The following is a 16,937-nucleotide window of genomic DNA, read 5'->3' as shown; positions in this document are numbered from 1 at the left end:
TGAGCCACCAAGGAAGTCTCAAGTAGATGAATAGCAAAAAAAATGTGAATGTTATATTAAACTTAAAACTTTCTATTCATTAGATGTACCAAATTTAAATATTTTAATTTCATCTTATTGGAGATGATATTATTATTGTTATTAGTATTTTGGTGTTTTACCAGCCTAATCACTGGGGCACATTTTTAAGAACTGTAGTTCCTAGAGCTTGGTAGCCATTCCATTTACTCAGAAAAATATTAAATGGCAAAAATGACATAAAGGTAAATGTTATACTCTTAAAAATAATTATTTTTACAAAACTTGAAATACTAAAACTAAGTAGCAAAAACTAAAATGGAATATTAAGCCTTTACTTTTATGCACATTTAATTGTTCTCTCCTGCCACTAAATCACAAAATATCTTGATTTACAGTGCAACCCAATCTGTCCTAAAAAAGTAGTGTAAATAACTGCAGCTTCAGGGATATTTCTTTTATTAACAGGTTAAGATGTTTCCTGGTTTGGATATATTAAAAGTCCCCTTTCTTGGAATCCTGCATGGATGGCTAGCAGCTTAGGAGCGAGAACCATTCTGTTCACACCAAGGGAGCTTTACCTGAATTCAGTTCTTTTTTGTTGTTTTAAGTACATTCACAAGCATGATTATGCCCACAGGTAACAGGAAACCAGTGTTTCAAAAGAAAAACTTGATCACACTACCAGATAACACAGGTATCCTGAACAAGTGCACGAACGCCCCAAGGCTTCATGCTGCTGCCAGAAGGACATATTTTTTTGATTGCTAAGAACTGCCAGATGACGCTTCATGAAATATAAATGCAAGAAAGCCTCTGAGAGAGCTCAATAAAAACCTTCCACCCATCGGTCTAGGAGGATAAGAGCAAGATACTATTAACAAGTGCAGGAAATGGATTTCGGGGTTCCAATGTCAGTCTATCTCTTGATCAATGGTAGGTCATTTCTTTTTATTGTGTTAATGTTGTGTCATTGTAAAATGTGAACAGGATTTGCTTTCTCTGTGTGAGTGAGAAGTTGGCTTTTAGCAATTGTTCTTTATGACAAAGATCCAAGCAAGGAATCCGTGGATTCATTTAGTTTCTTATGTAATCTTTTGACACATTCCTCTCTTAATATATTTTGATACCTTTTTTTCTGAGATCTCTATATTGTTTGTTCTATACAACTGAAGAGCAGTTGAGACATTTTCACTATGATATGAGAGTATCCTTGTGATTGAGTGAGTTTATAAATGTATTCATGTTCTCTTAACAATTATTCTATTTTCTCTAGCTGTAATGTAGTGAATGGAATTGATATACATGAGAAACTGTCAGAAAACTGCCCTTAGTAGGTTATGGATCTCAAATGTAGATGAATTAAAAATAGAACAGATGTGGGAATAGACAGAATAACTTTTGATCTGTTGCTTGTACGTTGAAGGAGGCTAGCCTGCTAAAGATGCCTTTCCCCTGCTTCACACAGCAATGACAGCGGTGACTGGAGAGGCAGCCAGCACGATAAGCCCCCCAGTCACAGCCCAGCAGAGTAACTGGACAGTTAACAAAACAGAAGGTATTTTTCTTCACACTTTTGTATTTCAAGTGACTTTTTTTTTTTAAATGTTTTAGCGAAATTTAGATTGTGATAAAAGCAACATTGGAAATTTTTAAACATATATCTTATTATTAGACAATCTTTTATTGGGACATTGTGAAATGGAAGTGGCAGGTAAATATATCGCAAAGAATCATCTTTTTAAAAGGAGGAAGTGGAGCAGATGAGAGAAAGTTGTCTTCAGTTACAGTCCTGGATGTGAAACCTGCCACACTTTCTGCCTGATTCCTGCCGAGTTCCCAACAACCCAGGCATGTCTAAAGGCAATTTGTCCCCATTTTGACGTTCTCGATGAGTAACAATATTTTGATCTGTGATTATGAGCTTTTGCAGCCAAAAAATTTCTGGCAAGCAGATGAAGCCTTAATCTACTTTCTCTTCGGAAACGTCTTTTTTCTTGTTCGTCTTTGGGGTTTTTTGTTATTTTAGTGTACGCTGTATTTCCCAACCACTTGTACCCAATTTTTGTTGTTGATGGTGATGACATATTTTATTATTGTTATTAAAATAGTTTCTGGCCATTGTTGAGCATCAGCATGTTTCCAAACTCTTTGAACTCTTAAAGGTGAATTTAGGAAGCTTGTTATCTGCCAAGACCTGTGTATCAGGTGGCTGTGATTCTCAGGCAAATCAAATATCACTCCCTGATGGGAAGGTGGGCTTTGAGATTTACAACAAAAGAAACACCATATCTTGCTCTCAGAGCCTGGCAAATAAAAGAAGATGAAGTCAAATACTTTGTTTGTGAACATGAAAGACAGTAATATTTAAGTATTCTTCATTTCACCAGTAATTTTATATTTTAAAAACTTCCTTAAAATATTTTACCCATTTGAATTTTGGAGCATGTATTAATTTGAAAAACAAAATGTGCGGCTTTTAGAATAACTTTTAGCCAAATTCTTCATGTCTCCAAGCCCTTAAACAAAGAGAAAGCATCCTTGTTGGAAGATAATACTGTTGAAATTAAAGAAGTACAGTTCCCTCTCAGTGTCGTAACAGTTTGCCCATCACCACCGTTTATCTTCCCTAATGGTGAACTGCAAATCAGTAGTCGCCAAGTTACAGGCAATAATATTGGAAAGAAAAGGGATTGAATGTATCACTTCAGTAGTTTTCCTTTGTGTTCTTGATTGGGGAATTCTAGTTTCCTGCTTATTGTTTAATCTAAAAAATCTGAATCTAGTACCTCAGGAAAATTTTTTGAAGTTATAATTTTGTGAAGTTATAATTAATATTCTTGTCCTTAGCGGGAAGATGAGTCTCTAGTCTACTCTCTTTTTAAAAATGTCTTCTTTCAGTTCTCACATTTTCTAGTAAGCCCTGATTCACGCTTGGTTAATTGAACTGAGTTAATCTTGAAGTAGGAAAAACCTAGTACAGTTTATAATGGGAAGTTCTCACTGCCTTAATGATCAAGGTGAGAAATTAGATTTACTATGCTACATTTAACAAAATGAATATGAATTTTAAGGTAATGTGCATTCTCAACCAAAATGAAGCTATGCGTTGAGGACATATGATGTTTATTCACAACAATGACAAAAGTAAAATGCCACTAATTCTGCTTGAGAAGAATTTAAGAATCAAATATTAAACTACACTAAAATTATGCCATTTTACCCAAATGTCATTCCCACTGCATAAACCTCAAGAACAGCATAGATATATGTCTTTAATACATCAAGAAATGAAAGATAACCACTCTGAAATATATGTATTTTGCCGCAGTACAGCTTCCCAAAGGGAAGTTTCCCATAAAAAGGCTTCTGGACACTTGACCACAAAAGTTTGACCAAGTGTGGTCATCTGAAGAGTCTAAGAGCTAGAAATCAAAACCCAGGTTTTCTAATTCCAACTCCATGGCTTTTCCTACAGTCTCATAATGCCTCTTGAGTAAAATTTCTAATTAACGTCCAAAGGTATTGTCTTAGCTATGTTAAGCCTGAGCCATAAATTATTTCTGGCTTCATATATGGGTCATAACAATACCTCTTCTGAAATCAGTTATGGAAAGCAATTTCCTTTCCATTAGCTACTTAAGGTCCACAGATGAGCAAGGGCAGATTCTCATCTCACTCCTCTGGGGAGTGAAGAGAAATCAAATTCATTATCTCACAAGCATATATCCACATCTCCCTAAGTGCTTACTTCTCAGGCATATGAAAGTTTCTATATTTATTAGCATCCAGGATACATCTGGGAAGCCTTGTTTAAGATACCATACGGACTAGTATCAATGCTGCCACCTTTTGGCAGACTTGTATCTATATCTTATAATGAAATTTCTAAAGAACAGAATGATAATCAGTCCACCTCCACCACCTAATTTCTTAATATGTCTAGATGATATTAACCTAACCTTTGTATATATACCCTGCCAACGGAATGAATCAATAGTTCAAGGGGCAGAGCACTCAAAGAATATTCTTAAAATGAAAGGCCTTTTTGTATATGTGTTACGGATCTACTATGAAAGCGTGACCCACTTCATCTGTTAATATAGTGTCTCCTTTTTCTAGCTGACTACACAGAAGTACCCATAGCCTTGAAGTTCTCACATCCTTGCCTGGAAGACCACCACAGTTACTGCATCAATGGTGTCTGTGCATTCCACCATGAGTTGGAGAAAGCCATCTGCAGGTAATTGCAAAGAACTTCCCAAGTCCTAGAGATGGGAGAAGGAGAATGTATGCCTCCTTTAACATGGTGTTTCACATGGTACATTTATATACACCTCTATCTTACCCAGTAAAAAAGGTACATGCTCTGAACATGATTCACCAATTCTCTTTGTATTTGAATATCTAAGGAGCCTTTTTCTAACCTACCTAATTCTCACTGCTTAAAAGTATGGTTCCTAGATAAGCAGCATCTGTGTAACCCGGGAGCTTGTTAGAAATGCAGAAGCTCATGCACACCTCAAAACTACTGAATCCAAAACAACTTTTGAAAAGTGAAAATGTTAGCTGCTCAGTTGTGTCCAACTTTTTGCAACCCCATAGAGTATAGCCCACCAGGCTCCTCTGTCCATGAGATTCTCTGGGCAAGAATACTGGAGTGAGTTGCCATTTCCTTCTCCAGGGAATCTTCCTGACCAGGGATTGAACCTGGGTCTCCTATACTGCAGGCAGATTCTTTACCCTCTTAGACACCAGGGAATCCCAAACCAGCTTTAAATAACATGCAAAGACGTTTCTAAGATTTTTATGAGTTGATTATAGGATGAAATGAAACTATGGCAAAAATATTTCAGGAATATAAAGTTCTAGATCAGCTGAGATACTGTTTATGACCATTGATTTACTCAGCATCCTCTTATGAAAGAGTAGGTTAACAGTTTTCTAGATCAACTCATGGAGGTGTCCTACCTTTCTCTTCTACCAATGAGGGAAGCTGCATTAATACGGGGTTTTAATCAAATGCATGGCTTCTTCTTCTTTAATAGATCAACTTTCATTTGGTATGTGCCTCTTTATTTTTTTTTGTTTATATATTTTTTAAATCATTTTTATTTAATTGTTTTCATTTTTTGAAATTAGTCATATGTGTTTCTATCATCATGAGTTTTAACATTATACATTTTTTCTTTTTTTTAAAGGTGTTTTACTGGTTATACTGGAGAAAGGTGTGAGCATTTGACCTTAACTTCATATGCTGCGGATTCTTATGAAAAATACATCGCAATTGGAATTGGCGTTGGATTACTATTAAGTGGTTTTCTTGTTATTTTTTACTGCTACATAAGAAAGAGGTAAGAAAAAAAAATTATGAAGTCACTAGATACTCATTCATTTGACAAATATTTACTGAGCCCCTACAAGGTACCAAGCATTGACATATATAATTGTCTAGTGAAAATATGGCTGTAAATCTGGCAAGTTCCTGCATATTTGTTTTGGTGCCTCTTCTCATAAACCCAGACAAGAGGTAGATTTACCTGCAGTTGCAATAGGATAGCTCCAATTTACAATTTCCCTTCATCCTCATCTTTGTCTGTCTACATCAAGTTATAAATGAGTAGGACAGTCAGTCCACAACGGTGAAGATTAACTGTGTCCTGTGCACAACTATATGGAGTGCTGAATACCGTGTTTGGGACACCGTACGTGCTCAGTAAATATCTGTTGAATGGACACATCAAATATAAGTATGAAATTAATGAAAGTGTGTAACAAACTTGGGCCATTTTCTTCCCAGACATCAACTGAGGGTACATGCAGGAGATACTGCCTACTGCTAAAAGCTAAAGAAGACAAATTTGATCCACTAAGTATAAATTACTCATGTATTAATTATTAATTATTATTTCTGGCCTTTCCACACTGGTAATTTTACCTAAAATCCACATATAAGGAAAAGTCAAAAAATACGTGACATACATTAAAGAAAAGTAAAAATACATTTCTTTTGCTGTACTCTGTTAACTAAGTTGTCATTTTTAAAATGACCAAAAGTTATTATACAACATAAAAAATATTTTCTTAATAACTGCACCTTAGAGAGAGTAAAATTTGTTGTATCAATTGTGGATCGATTAATACAAAATCTGTTAAATCAGCTGCATAAGAGATCAAGAAAGGAAAAACAAAGAAAAGGAAGTAAGACCTTTTAGTGTAAATAAGACAACTGCCTGAGGTCAAGTTCCCTAGAAGAAGAACTATGAAAGAGATTCTTGAGTGAGTGATTGGTCAAGGGACTACTCAAAGCTGAAACTTGTAATGAAGTAGGAAAACTAGAGCAGAGTGGAAAGGAAGCAAAGATGTAGCTTTAGCTGAAATCTATCCTCAGCCTGATTCCACAGGGAGACCTAGAACATGAATGGCATCTCTGACCCAACCTAAGGAGGTGAGGGAGCTTGGTTTTAGTACTGAGTCATCAGGTGTGGATGTCAGAATGCTCCTGGTGGGGTAAGGGACAGGGCCTTGGAATCTCCCAGAAATCTTCAGGCAAAATCCTCTCTTGGCTGAGGACAGTCCTCTAGAGAAGGATGGTGCTACAATCCTCTAAAGAAGGATGGTGCTGTGAGCCTTATTATGGGCTTCCCTGGAAGCTCAGCTGGTAAAGAATCTGTCTGCAATGCAGAAGACCCTGGTTTAATTCCTGGGTCGGGAAGATCCCCTGGAGAAGGGATAGGCTACCCACTCCAGAATTCTTGGGCTTCCCTGGTGGCTCAGTCAGTAAAGAATCTGCCTGCAATTCAGGAGACCTGGGTTCGATCCCTGGCTTGGGAAGATCTCCTGGAGGAGGACATGGCAAGCCACTCTAGTATTCTTGCCTGGAGAATCCCCATGGACAGAGGAGCCTGGTGGGCTACAGTCCATAGGGTCACAGAGAGTCAGACACGACTGAGCGATGTAGCACAGCACAAAGCACATGAGCCTTATTAATACCCACAGCTGCTGAGGGATGGGGATGGCAAAGAGGGTATAGGTGGGACACCAAGAGCAACTGTTATACCAGAGCATTTATATAATTCTCAATAAGCTATACAAACAGCAGTCAAATTCATATGGAAACCAATGCTCTGTTTTAGGTATCTAAAATTGAAATCACCTTACAATATCTGTTCCGGAGGAAGACCACTGTGAAGCCTTTGTAAGAAATTTTCATGAGGCATTGGTGTAAATCAGTGGGCCCCAAACTGAAATCTTCAAGTGAAACAACAAAACTTTCCAGGCTGACTAGAAAGTTGGGATCGTGGTGAAATGAGAGAATAAATTTCAACGTTGGTGCTTAGACTCTGTCATCGTTAAAGCACCGTGGGAGCCAAGGGAACAAGCTACAGTGACAGAAGTCAAGTTCACAGCCCTACTCTGGGTTTGCTGCTTCTGTGTGGTTTTTGTTCTCCCTATGGGATACTGAGTTGTACGCTTCTGACTACGTCAGATGTGAATTCTCATGACAATAATTATCAACTATGCAGTTGTTAGGGGAAGCGCACTGACTGAAACCGCACACCCTGGCCAGGCGCCACAGTAAGCATTTGCATGAGCTGTTTTATGACAGAAGGTCCTGGTAAGGAACAGGGAACTAATAAGCCTCCACCAACCAGAAGAGTTCGGGAAAGGTCAAAAGGAAACACCAGCTGTCCGTCCACCTCCCAGAATCCTTCTCTCTGGCATCCATCTTGGCTGAACAAGGCTTGCACCACCAGGAAGGACTCTGAGTCAGAATGATTGGCTAAGGACAACCCAGAAACTAATCCCATCACCATAAAACCCAAGACTGCAAGCCATGTGACAGAGCAGTTCTCCTGGGTTCCCTTACCCTTCTGCTCTCCACCTGGGCGCCCTTTCCCAATAAAATCTCTTGCTTTGTCAGCACATGTGTCTCCTCGGACACTTCATTTCTGAGTGTTAGACAAGAGCCCAGTTTTGGGCCCTGGAAGGGGTCCGCTTTCCTACAACACAGTCAGCCTAAGCAAGGCCATGCTTGGGTTCTTCACTATGCTTGTTACCAGGATTTTGGACCACAGCTCTATGGACCAAATCTGAAACATGCTGCTTTCATGGTGTCTAAAAGAATGTGATGTCAACTACTCAGATGAGATTAGTGTTATGGCGCCTCTGGTGACCCAAACATGTGACTGAAGTCTAAGCTAGAGAAAAGAAAACGGAACGTCCAAGGCAAACATAAATCATCCCAAGCTTGTGACAAAACTTTGAAATATGGAATAAGCTAAAGAGTTTCTGATGACTGAAAACTTATCTGGATATTGAGTCTTGAATAGGCAAAACATTTTTGTTTCTGCATGGATTATAAAATTTTGTGCTCGACTCACTAGTCCTCAAATGCTTATGTTCATCACTTTCTCCTATTGTTAGTGGAATTACCTGGTGACTATTTGGACTGACATTCTAAAATTCTACTAATGTATACAATTCTACAATTGACTCTGAAATAGAAACTGAAGAACCAGACATTTTCATCAACCAAGAGCATGTGGAAACTTTCTTTACCATTTCTGAATACCTGATAGAAGATTTATACGTAGAGAAAATGGAACATTGGTAGAAATAACATTTTGAGAATTATGGTCCTACCTGTTTTATCATTATTCTTCCACCTAATTCGAATAATCCTAGGCCCCTTAATTTCTTTGGACTTTCATGTCATTTTCCACAAAGCCTTTCTAGCACTAAAATTTGATACTGAGAGAAGGGAGAAAAATTTACACATCTGTATTGCATGTCTGTCCCCAGTCTCACCCCTCACTCTGAAACACACCACTGGATATTATCTTCGGTGTATATTTTAGTGTTTGGTTGTTAAAATAATAATTTAAGAATTTGTTCTTAAAGGAAGTGAAACATGAAATTAAAGAATAGTATCTACCACGTTTCTTTTAGATTCAATCTAAGACTATGGACTTTTTTTCTTTTTTTCTATTGTGGAATAGATAAGCAAAGTATTTTGATCATGGCATGGGTTAAAAAAGGGGTCAAAGGTGAATTTTCTTACAATGGAAGCCTACTAGCAACGGCTTCTCTTACGTCAAGTTGTGACTTTTCATTCACTTCTAAATAAAACTACCTTCTGTTTTCCTTTGAGTAGAAGGCATTTCACTTGCTCAGTTTGTTTTTCCTTCTGAAGGAATTTAATGCAGATGAATTGCACATCAGCACTTTCTGCATGATCTCACAAAGTATGCAAAGGTTACATCATCCCAAGGAGTAGGGAGGTAAAGGTTCCTCCCAATGACTCCTCTTCCTGAGCATTTCAAATAGCTGTTAAAAAGCTGGGGAGAGTCCAGGAAGAAACAATAAAGCTTAATTAAGGACTGCCTCCTGATGAAAAGAAAGAGGAAGTAAGACTAAAGTCTCTGGAAAGGTGATAAACTAAAAAGTTACAAATATTTGCTGTCTATAAGTATTTCTAAAATGTATACTTAACTGAATAAAATTCCCAAAATGCCAAACCAAAAAGTAGATCAAAGCAGAAAACCAACAGAGGTTCATTTTTTTCCACCTCTGGATGGGTATGCATTAACATCATAAAATCCACCCAGTGAGAAAATATGGAAATTTAGAGTGTGGCTCCTGAGAAGCCATCTTTTATGATCTGTCATACAAAGGAATCTTGTGCTCATATAACTCCTAGAGTTCATTTTCCAGGAAGGAATCCCTGGTATTCTTATGGCAATATTTACATTTGTAAGCAGGTCTTCAGTAGGAACATGTATAAGATGTTCTGCAAATATTTCATTTTCTGTTTTTTCCTATATGAAATAAGACCCTCCCTGAAAAGACGCCTACCGGTGAAGATCTGGTATCAGAACTACATTTTCAGCTATTAGGTGTGGTGGGTCATTTAAGAAAGAAATGAGAACATATTTCTGGCATCTGACTAAATCAAACCAGTCAACGGGGTTTATCAATTTCTTTCACTTCCCATTTTGTCTCCTTCCTGTGTCTGCCCTTCAGTTCTTGAGAACACATTCTTAAGTCATCAGTATTCATGAGTGCTTCATTAATTAGCCCTTTGGAGCATGATGGCAGTAGGAGCAAACACTATAATTTCAGTCATGCTTGAGAGAGTAAATTTACAAAAAAGGAATTATAACTGCTTTCCCCAAGTTATTTTTTCCTATAATTATATTGGAAGTAGATGAAATTATAATACAGTTTGTCATTTAGTGTTTCCTGGCACAATACAACCCTTTAATTTTGAAACATCCCATTTTGCTGACATCAAGAAAATGTCCATTTATTATATGCAATTGAAAAAAAGAATGTCTTAAGGAAATAACAATGCAAACATGAGCAATTTAAGCTTTTGATGTTGAACAGAAGGACACTTCTCCATAGAAGACCATGAGTAAACCATCTAATTTCTGTGCCTTGCAAACTGTAACATACTCTGTGATATGATGTAAATATTGATATCCTACAACCCACACTCATGGGAAGGGTTACCAGAATCTCTGTATTGCAAAACACCACTCTTTCTGGCTTACATCATTACTGTCTGACATCAGGATACTAGCATTTGCCAAGATGAACTGGAAGTGTTGAAATTTAATTTGTGAGTTTGGGACTGCTAATCTGGGTGAGTCCACATTTCTGTCCAAACTTTTGGCACAGCCCTATTCAGTAGCACATTCAGAAGCATATCTTCCAGATTCAGCTCCAAATTTCTATTAAATGTTCAATGAATGCACAACTCAGAGTACAAGGCCTAAGTAGCTATTTCTTGAGAATTTAAAGTATAGACTTCTTGAGAATAACCATGTGAAAAAATGTGATCCATCACTACATTTTACACCTCCACCAAAACAAAACATGAGGGCTTTTACAGATTGTGGCCAATACCCACAGCTTCCAGAGAAGTATCTCATAAAGATGAAGAATGTGATTATACAGTAACAAGAAGAATTGAATTGTTTAATCAGGTCTTATGCCTATACTTCATGGGCTTTCTTTGTAATTTTTATGTCTCAGATAATACTGGAGCATAAGTAACTTAGATTAAAATTCTGTTAATACCACAGTCTAGCAGGTATCAAACTAGCAGTTTTCTTTAACAGAATGTTAGTTAGGCTTCACATCTTTCTGGAAAACAATGGCATATCTAGATTTTTTTAAACTATACAAAACTATTGATTCAATATTGAGTCTGTTCTCAAAGGAAACTGAAGTAATACTGTAATATAGCTACCATTTATGAGCATTTAAAATGTTTGAAAAGCATTATTAGCTTTATTTTAATTAACCCACACCTATATGCAATTAAGGCTTACAGAAGGCAAATCATTTTTTTCAAGGTCACATAGCCTTTCAGTGGCAGAGCCTAGATAGATCTAGATAGATCTAATGCCAAAGTCCCTTATTTAAACCTATATGAAAATAGTTCCCAACATTTTATGAAAAACATTAGTGTTGGGGGTTGATTTTCTTTCTTTTTTTTCTTATGAGTTTGAATATATACCCAAGAGATTTGCAAGTAAATGAAAAGTTATTTTCTTCAAAATATATAAAATAATGACCTTGTCATGAATCGACCACAAAAATTTCCTGGTGTCATCTGCAGATTATTAAAATATGAATAGCATCCTTAGGGTGGGGCCAGAACAAGCTTCAAGTGCCTACTGAATGTACAGTCTGAGAAGAGACTTTAGACTATAAATGAACCCTGGTTTATCCACAGGATGTAGGGAATAAGTTGGTCACTTGGGAACATTTGATCCCAGCCTGTGGACAAGGGTTCTTTGGCACTAACATCCTAACAGGGGCATTGTGGTTCAGTTTGGTAATGAGATGAGGAGCGAGTGGTTTTCACATCTCTAGGAAAATCTCAACAACCTCCTTCCCACCACAACACCCCCAATCCTACCCTAGTGTTCTTCAGAGAAAAACAGTCAATGATAGTGATCCAGCTTGGGTCAAAATTTGGAAGCAACATTAAAAAAAAAAAAAAAATCTGCAATGAATGGATAGTTAAAGGACCTGTGATCTAGTCTGGCTGTGTGATTCTCTAACTTTGCTGGGGCCATTTGGACTGGCTATCTTTGTCTGTTAAGTGAAAAAGATATTGTTAAGAGATGACCTCCACATTCCCTTCCTGGTTGAAAGTTGTATGTTGAAAATGTGCAGCCTGTAAGGCAGATCCCGTCCACAGGTATATTTCCTTTGTCTTTCAAGGCGTCTGTTTTAAATCCAGACCACATTTAGAAATCAAGATGTTTTACTATAGAAATCTAGCTTCTAGAAAAAAAAGGAGATACAGGATATATAATAGGAGTTAAAGGAGATCTCATAGATACAGGATATATAATAGGAGATACACAGTTCTGACCCTATATTCTTAATGTAGCTTTGATCAGGAGTGTGCCCTGGACACCCAGCCAGTTTCTGTCTTCTCATTCAGGGTTCCTATGAATCTTAAGACTGTGGATCACAATAAACTGTGGAAAATTCTTAAAGAGATGGGAATACCAGACCACCTGACCTGCCTCTTGAGAAACCTGTATGCAGGTCAGGAAGCAACAGTTAGAACTAGACATGGAACAACAGACTGGTTCCAAATAGGAAAAGGAGTACGTCAAGGCTGTATATTGTCACCCTGCTTATTTAACTTCTATGCAGAGTACATCATGAGAAACGCTGGGCTGGAAGAAGCACAAGCTGGAATCAAGATTTCTGGAAGAAATATCCATAACCTCAGATATGCAGATGACACCACCCTTATGGCAGAAAGTGAAGAGGAACTAAAAAGCCTCTTGATGAAAGTGAAAAAGGAGAGTGAAGAAGTTGGCTTAAAGCTCAACATTCAGAAAATGAAGATCATGGCATCTGGTCCCATCACTTCATGGGAAATAGATAGGGAAACAGTGGAAACAGTGTCAGACTTTGTTTTTTTGGGCTCCAAAATCACTGCAGATGGTGATTGCAGCCATGAAATTAAAAGACGCTTACTCCTTGGAAGAAAAGTTCTGACCAACCTAGACAGCATATTGAAAAGCAAAGACATTACTTTGCCAACAAAGGTCCGTCTGGTCAAGGCTATGGTTTTTCCAGTGGTCATGTATGGATGTGAGAGTTGGACTGTGAAGAAAGCTGAGCACCAAAGAATTGATGCTTTTGAACTGTGGTGTTGGAGAAGACTCTTGAGAGTCCCTTGGACTGCAAGGAGATCCAACCAGTCCATTCTGAAGGAGATCAGCCCTGGGATTTCTTTGGAGGGAATGATGCTGAAGCTGAAACTCCAATACTTTGGCCACCTCATGCAAAGAGTTGACTCATTGGAAAAGACTGATGCTGGGAGGGATTGGGGGCAGGAGGAGAAGGGGACGACAGAGGATGAGATGGCTGGATGGCATCACTGATTCAATGGATGTGAGTCTGAGTGAACTCTGGGAGTTGGTGATGGACAGGGAGGCCTGGCGTGCTGCGATTCATGGGGTCGCAAAGAGTCGGACACGACTGAGCAACTGAACTGAACTGATGGATCTTAAAGTGTGCCACGATGGTTTGACTGGATTAATTTTAAGATCCTGCCTCATCTAAATTCCTCTGAATCTAGTCATCTGGGTAACCTGTAGAGGGCCTTGTTGTACTGCAAAACACTAACCTGGAAGCTGTCAGGGGTGGCCTCCAATGACTCAGATTCCCTGCCCTGCCCACACCCTCAGTCACTCTCTGCTACAATCTTTGTCAGATTTGTTTTCTCATTGTTCAGCCCTGTTTATGTTAACTTCCTGATCAAAAACTAAACTGACTCCCCATTGTGTACCATGTTTTTTAACAAAGGCTCCCCTCCCAATAGTGTGAGGCCCTCCACAAGGAGGCTCTGGTGGTCTCTTTCTTACCTATCTTCCCGGGGGCTCCCAACTCAGACCATCAGCTGCAGCCACCAGTTGCCCTTTGCTCTCTGAAGAGATCTCACAATTTCTATCTGTATGTTAGGTTGTCAGCTATTCCCTCCACATGTATTACCCTCCTTCATCTCTGTTGGTCAAGATTTCACGCAAAATTTTTTTTTTCAAATCCTGCCATCTCTTTGAAGAATTACATTATTTACAAATATCATCTTTCCCTTCCTTTGAGTTCCCTGATTATTATTTTGTTTAACCTCTCAAATAGTGCTTACATTCTGCCTTGTAGTATAATGATTTTTGTTTTTGGCTAAGTTCCAGTTGTGATCAGAAATCTCAGAGAGCTGGGTTCTGAGTCCCAGCTGTTTACTAGCTCTGTGATAGAGAGTAAATTATTTAACCCCTCTAAATCTCAATTGCATCCATTATAAAATGGGGATAATAATAATTACACCTAACCCATAAGGTCATTTTAGGATTAAGTTAACTTAGATAGCTAACTATGTAAAATATTTAGAACATAGTACCCATTCAATAAATTTTACTTATAATTATTAAACATTTGAAACTCCTGTATATGCCTTCCTAAAAAAATTATCACATTGCACAATTAAGCAATAAAAACCACAGGTCATATGGGAAAACTAAAGCTAGGGGTATAATACTCGAAAACTGTGTGACATTAAAAAAAAGAAACACTAAAGAAAATCATCAAACCACAAGGGAAGAGACAAAGAGAAGAAGAAAAGAACAGGGAAAAACTCTAAAACATCCAAAAGCAATTAACACCATGGCAATAAGAGCATACCTATTAATGATCACTTTGAATGTAAATGTACTAAATTCTCCAATCAAAAAACTTAAAGTAGCTGAATGTATAAAAAGACAAGACCTATCTATATTATGCTCCCTGTAAGAGACTCACTCCAGATCTATAAACACACACAGATTGTAAGTTAAGGGATGGAAAAAGATATTCCATGCAAATTAAAACAAAGCTGAGAGTAACAGTCTTATATGTGATAAAATAAAGTTTAAAAAACTGCAACAAAAGACAAGGGCATTACATAATCATAAAAGGATCAATTTAAGAAGAAGATATAGCATTTGTAAATACGTATGCATCCAACATATAGGCATCTAAATATATAAAGCCAATATTAACAGATATAAAGGGAAAATCAACAGTCATACAATGATAATAGGGACTTTAACACCCCACTTAAAATCAATGGATAGATCAACCAATATATACAAAACATTGCATCCTCAAACTGCAGAAGACACTTTTTCAAGTGTACATAGAACATTCTCCAGGATAGGTCACATATTAGTCCACAACACAAATCTAAATAAATTCAAGATTAATATTATGTCAAGCTTTTTTCTAATCAAAACAGTATGAAACTAGAAATCAATTACAAAAAGAAACTAGAAAAACACAGACACATGGAGATTAAACTACATGCTACTAAAAACCCAATGAGTCAATAAAGAAACCAAATAAGAAATTTACACTGAGGAAACCAGAAGGGAAAGAGACACGTGTACCCCAATGTTCATCGCAGCGCTGTTTATAATAGCCAGGACATGGAAGCAACCTAGATGTCCATCAGCAGATGAATGGATAAGAAAGCTATGGTACATATACACAATGGAGTATTACTCAGCCATTAAAAAGAATACATTTGAATCAGTTCTAATGAGGTGGATGAAACTGGAGCCTATTATACAGAGTGAAGTAAGCCAGAAAGAAAAACACCAATACAGTATACTAACGCATATATATGGAATTTAGAAAGATGGTAACAATAACCCTGTGTACGAGACAGCAAAAGAGACACTGATGTATAGAACAGTCTTATGGACTCTGTGGGAGAGAGAGAGGGTGGGAAGATTCGGGAGAATGGCATTGAAACATGTAAAATATCATGTATGAAATGAGTTGCCAGTCCAGGTTCGATGCATGATACTGGATGCTTGGGGCTGGTGCACTGGGACGACCCAGAGGGATGGTATGGGGAGGGAGGAGGGAGGAGGGTTCAGGATGGGGAACACATGTATACCTGTGGCGGATTCATTTTGATATTTGGCAAAACTAATACAATTATGTAAAATTTAAAAATAAAATAAAATTAAAAAAAAAAAAAGAAATTTAAAAAATACCCTGAGACAAATGAAAATGGAAACACAACTTTCCAGAATCTATAGGATGTAGCAAAGTCAATTATGAGGCAATATCGTAGCAATACAGGTTAACTCAAGAAACAGGAAAAATCTCAAGCAAGCAATGTAACTTTACATCTAAAGGAACAAGACAAAAAAGAAAAAGCAAAGCCTAAAGTTAGCAAAAGGAATGAGATAATAAAGATTAAAGTGAAAAATAACAGAAATAGAGACCAAAAAAACAATAGAAAAGATCATTGTAATTAAGGACTATTTTTTGAAAAGTAAACAAAATTGATAAACTTTTAGCCAGATTCATCAAGAAAAAAAAGATCCCAAACAAATAAATGAAAAATGAAAGAGAAGTTATATCATATGCTGCTGCTAAGTCGCTTCAGTCGTGTCCAACTCTGGGCGACCCCATAGATGGCAGCCCACCACGCCCCACCATCCCTGGGATTCTCCAGGCAAGAACACTGGAGTGGGTTGCCATTTCCTTCTCCAATGCATGAAAGTGAAAAGTCAAAGTGAAGTCGCTCAGTCATGTCCGACTCTTAGCGACCCCATGGACTGCAGCCTACTAGGCTCCTCCGTCCATGGGATTCTCCAGGCAAGAGTACTGGAGTGGGTTGCCATTGCCTTTTCCACATCATATACTACAGAAATACAAACAGTCACAAGAGACTACTACAAACAATTATACAACTACAAACTGGACACCCTAGAAGAAATAATTCGATTCCTAGAAACATACAATTTTCAAAGACTAAGGAAGAAAGAGAAAATATGAACAGACCAATTTCTAATCAGTAACCAAAATCTCTCAACAAAAGTCTA

General features: G+C 37.6%; 2 protein-coding genes and 1 long non-coding RNA gene across 6 annotated transcripts in view; 2 read left to right on the top strand and 1 right to left on the bottom strand.

Annotated features, from left to right (window-relative positions):
- Positions 1–789, top strand: part of MTHFD2L (methylenetetrahydrofolate dehydrogenase (NADP+ dependent) 2 like) — a 146,725-nt gene extending 145,936 nt beyond the window's left edge. For both annotated transcript variants that reach the window (XM_044945784.1, XM_044945786.1), the window contains one exon: positions 659–789. In XM_044945784.1, coding sequence (XP_044801719.1) covers positions 659–789 — 131 coding nt within the window. The remainder of the gene's footprint in view (positions 1–658) is intronic.
- LOC112586166 overlaps positions 1–16,937 on the bottom strand; it is a 104,763-nt gene that overhangs the window by 37,134 nt on the left and 50,692 nt on the right. The gene's annotated exons all lie outside the window — the stretch shown is intronic.
- Positions 819–7,728, top strand: EPGN (epithelial mitogen). 3 transcript variants are annotated; one of them, XM_006059635.4, is made up of 5 exons: positions 821–954; positions 1,487–1,576; positions 4,141–4,261; positions 5,220–5,372; positions 7,155–7,728. In XM_006059635.4, exons 1-5 carry the CDS (start codon positions 912–914, stop codon positions 7,207–7,209), a joined length of 462 nt encoding a protein of 153 aa, XP_006059697.1. In that variant the 5' UTR covers positions 821–911; the 3' UTR covers positions 7,210–7,728. The 3 variants fall into 3 exon arrangements, with proteins under 3 accessions (XP_006059699.1, XP_006059697.1, XP_006059698.1); XM_006059636.4 differs by having other exon boundaries at positions 839–954; positions 1,445–1,576; XM_006059637.4 differs by lacking the exon at positions 1,487–1,576 and having other exon boundaries at positions 819–954.

This window comes from Bubalus bubalis, chromosome 7, assembly GCF_019923935.1.
Source record: "Bubalus bubalis isolate 160015118507 breed Murrah chromosome 7, NDDB_SH_1, whole genome shotgun sequence".
NCBI lineage: Eukaryota > Metazoa > Chordata > Mammalia > Artiodactyla > Bovidae > Bubalus > Bubalus bubalis.
This window is presented reverse-complemented; position numbering and strand designations above follow the sequence as displayed.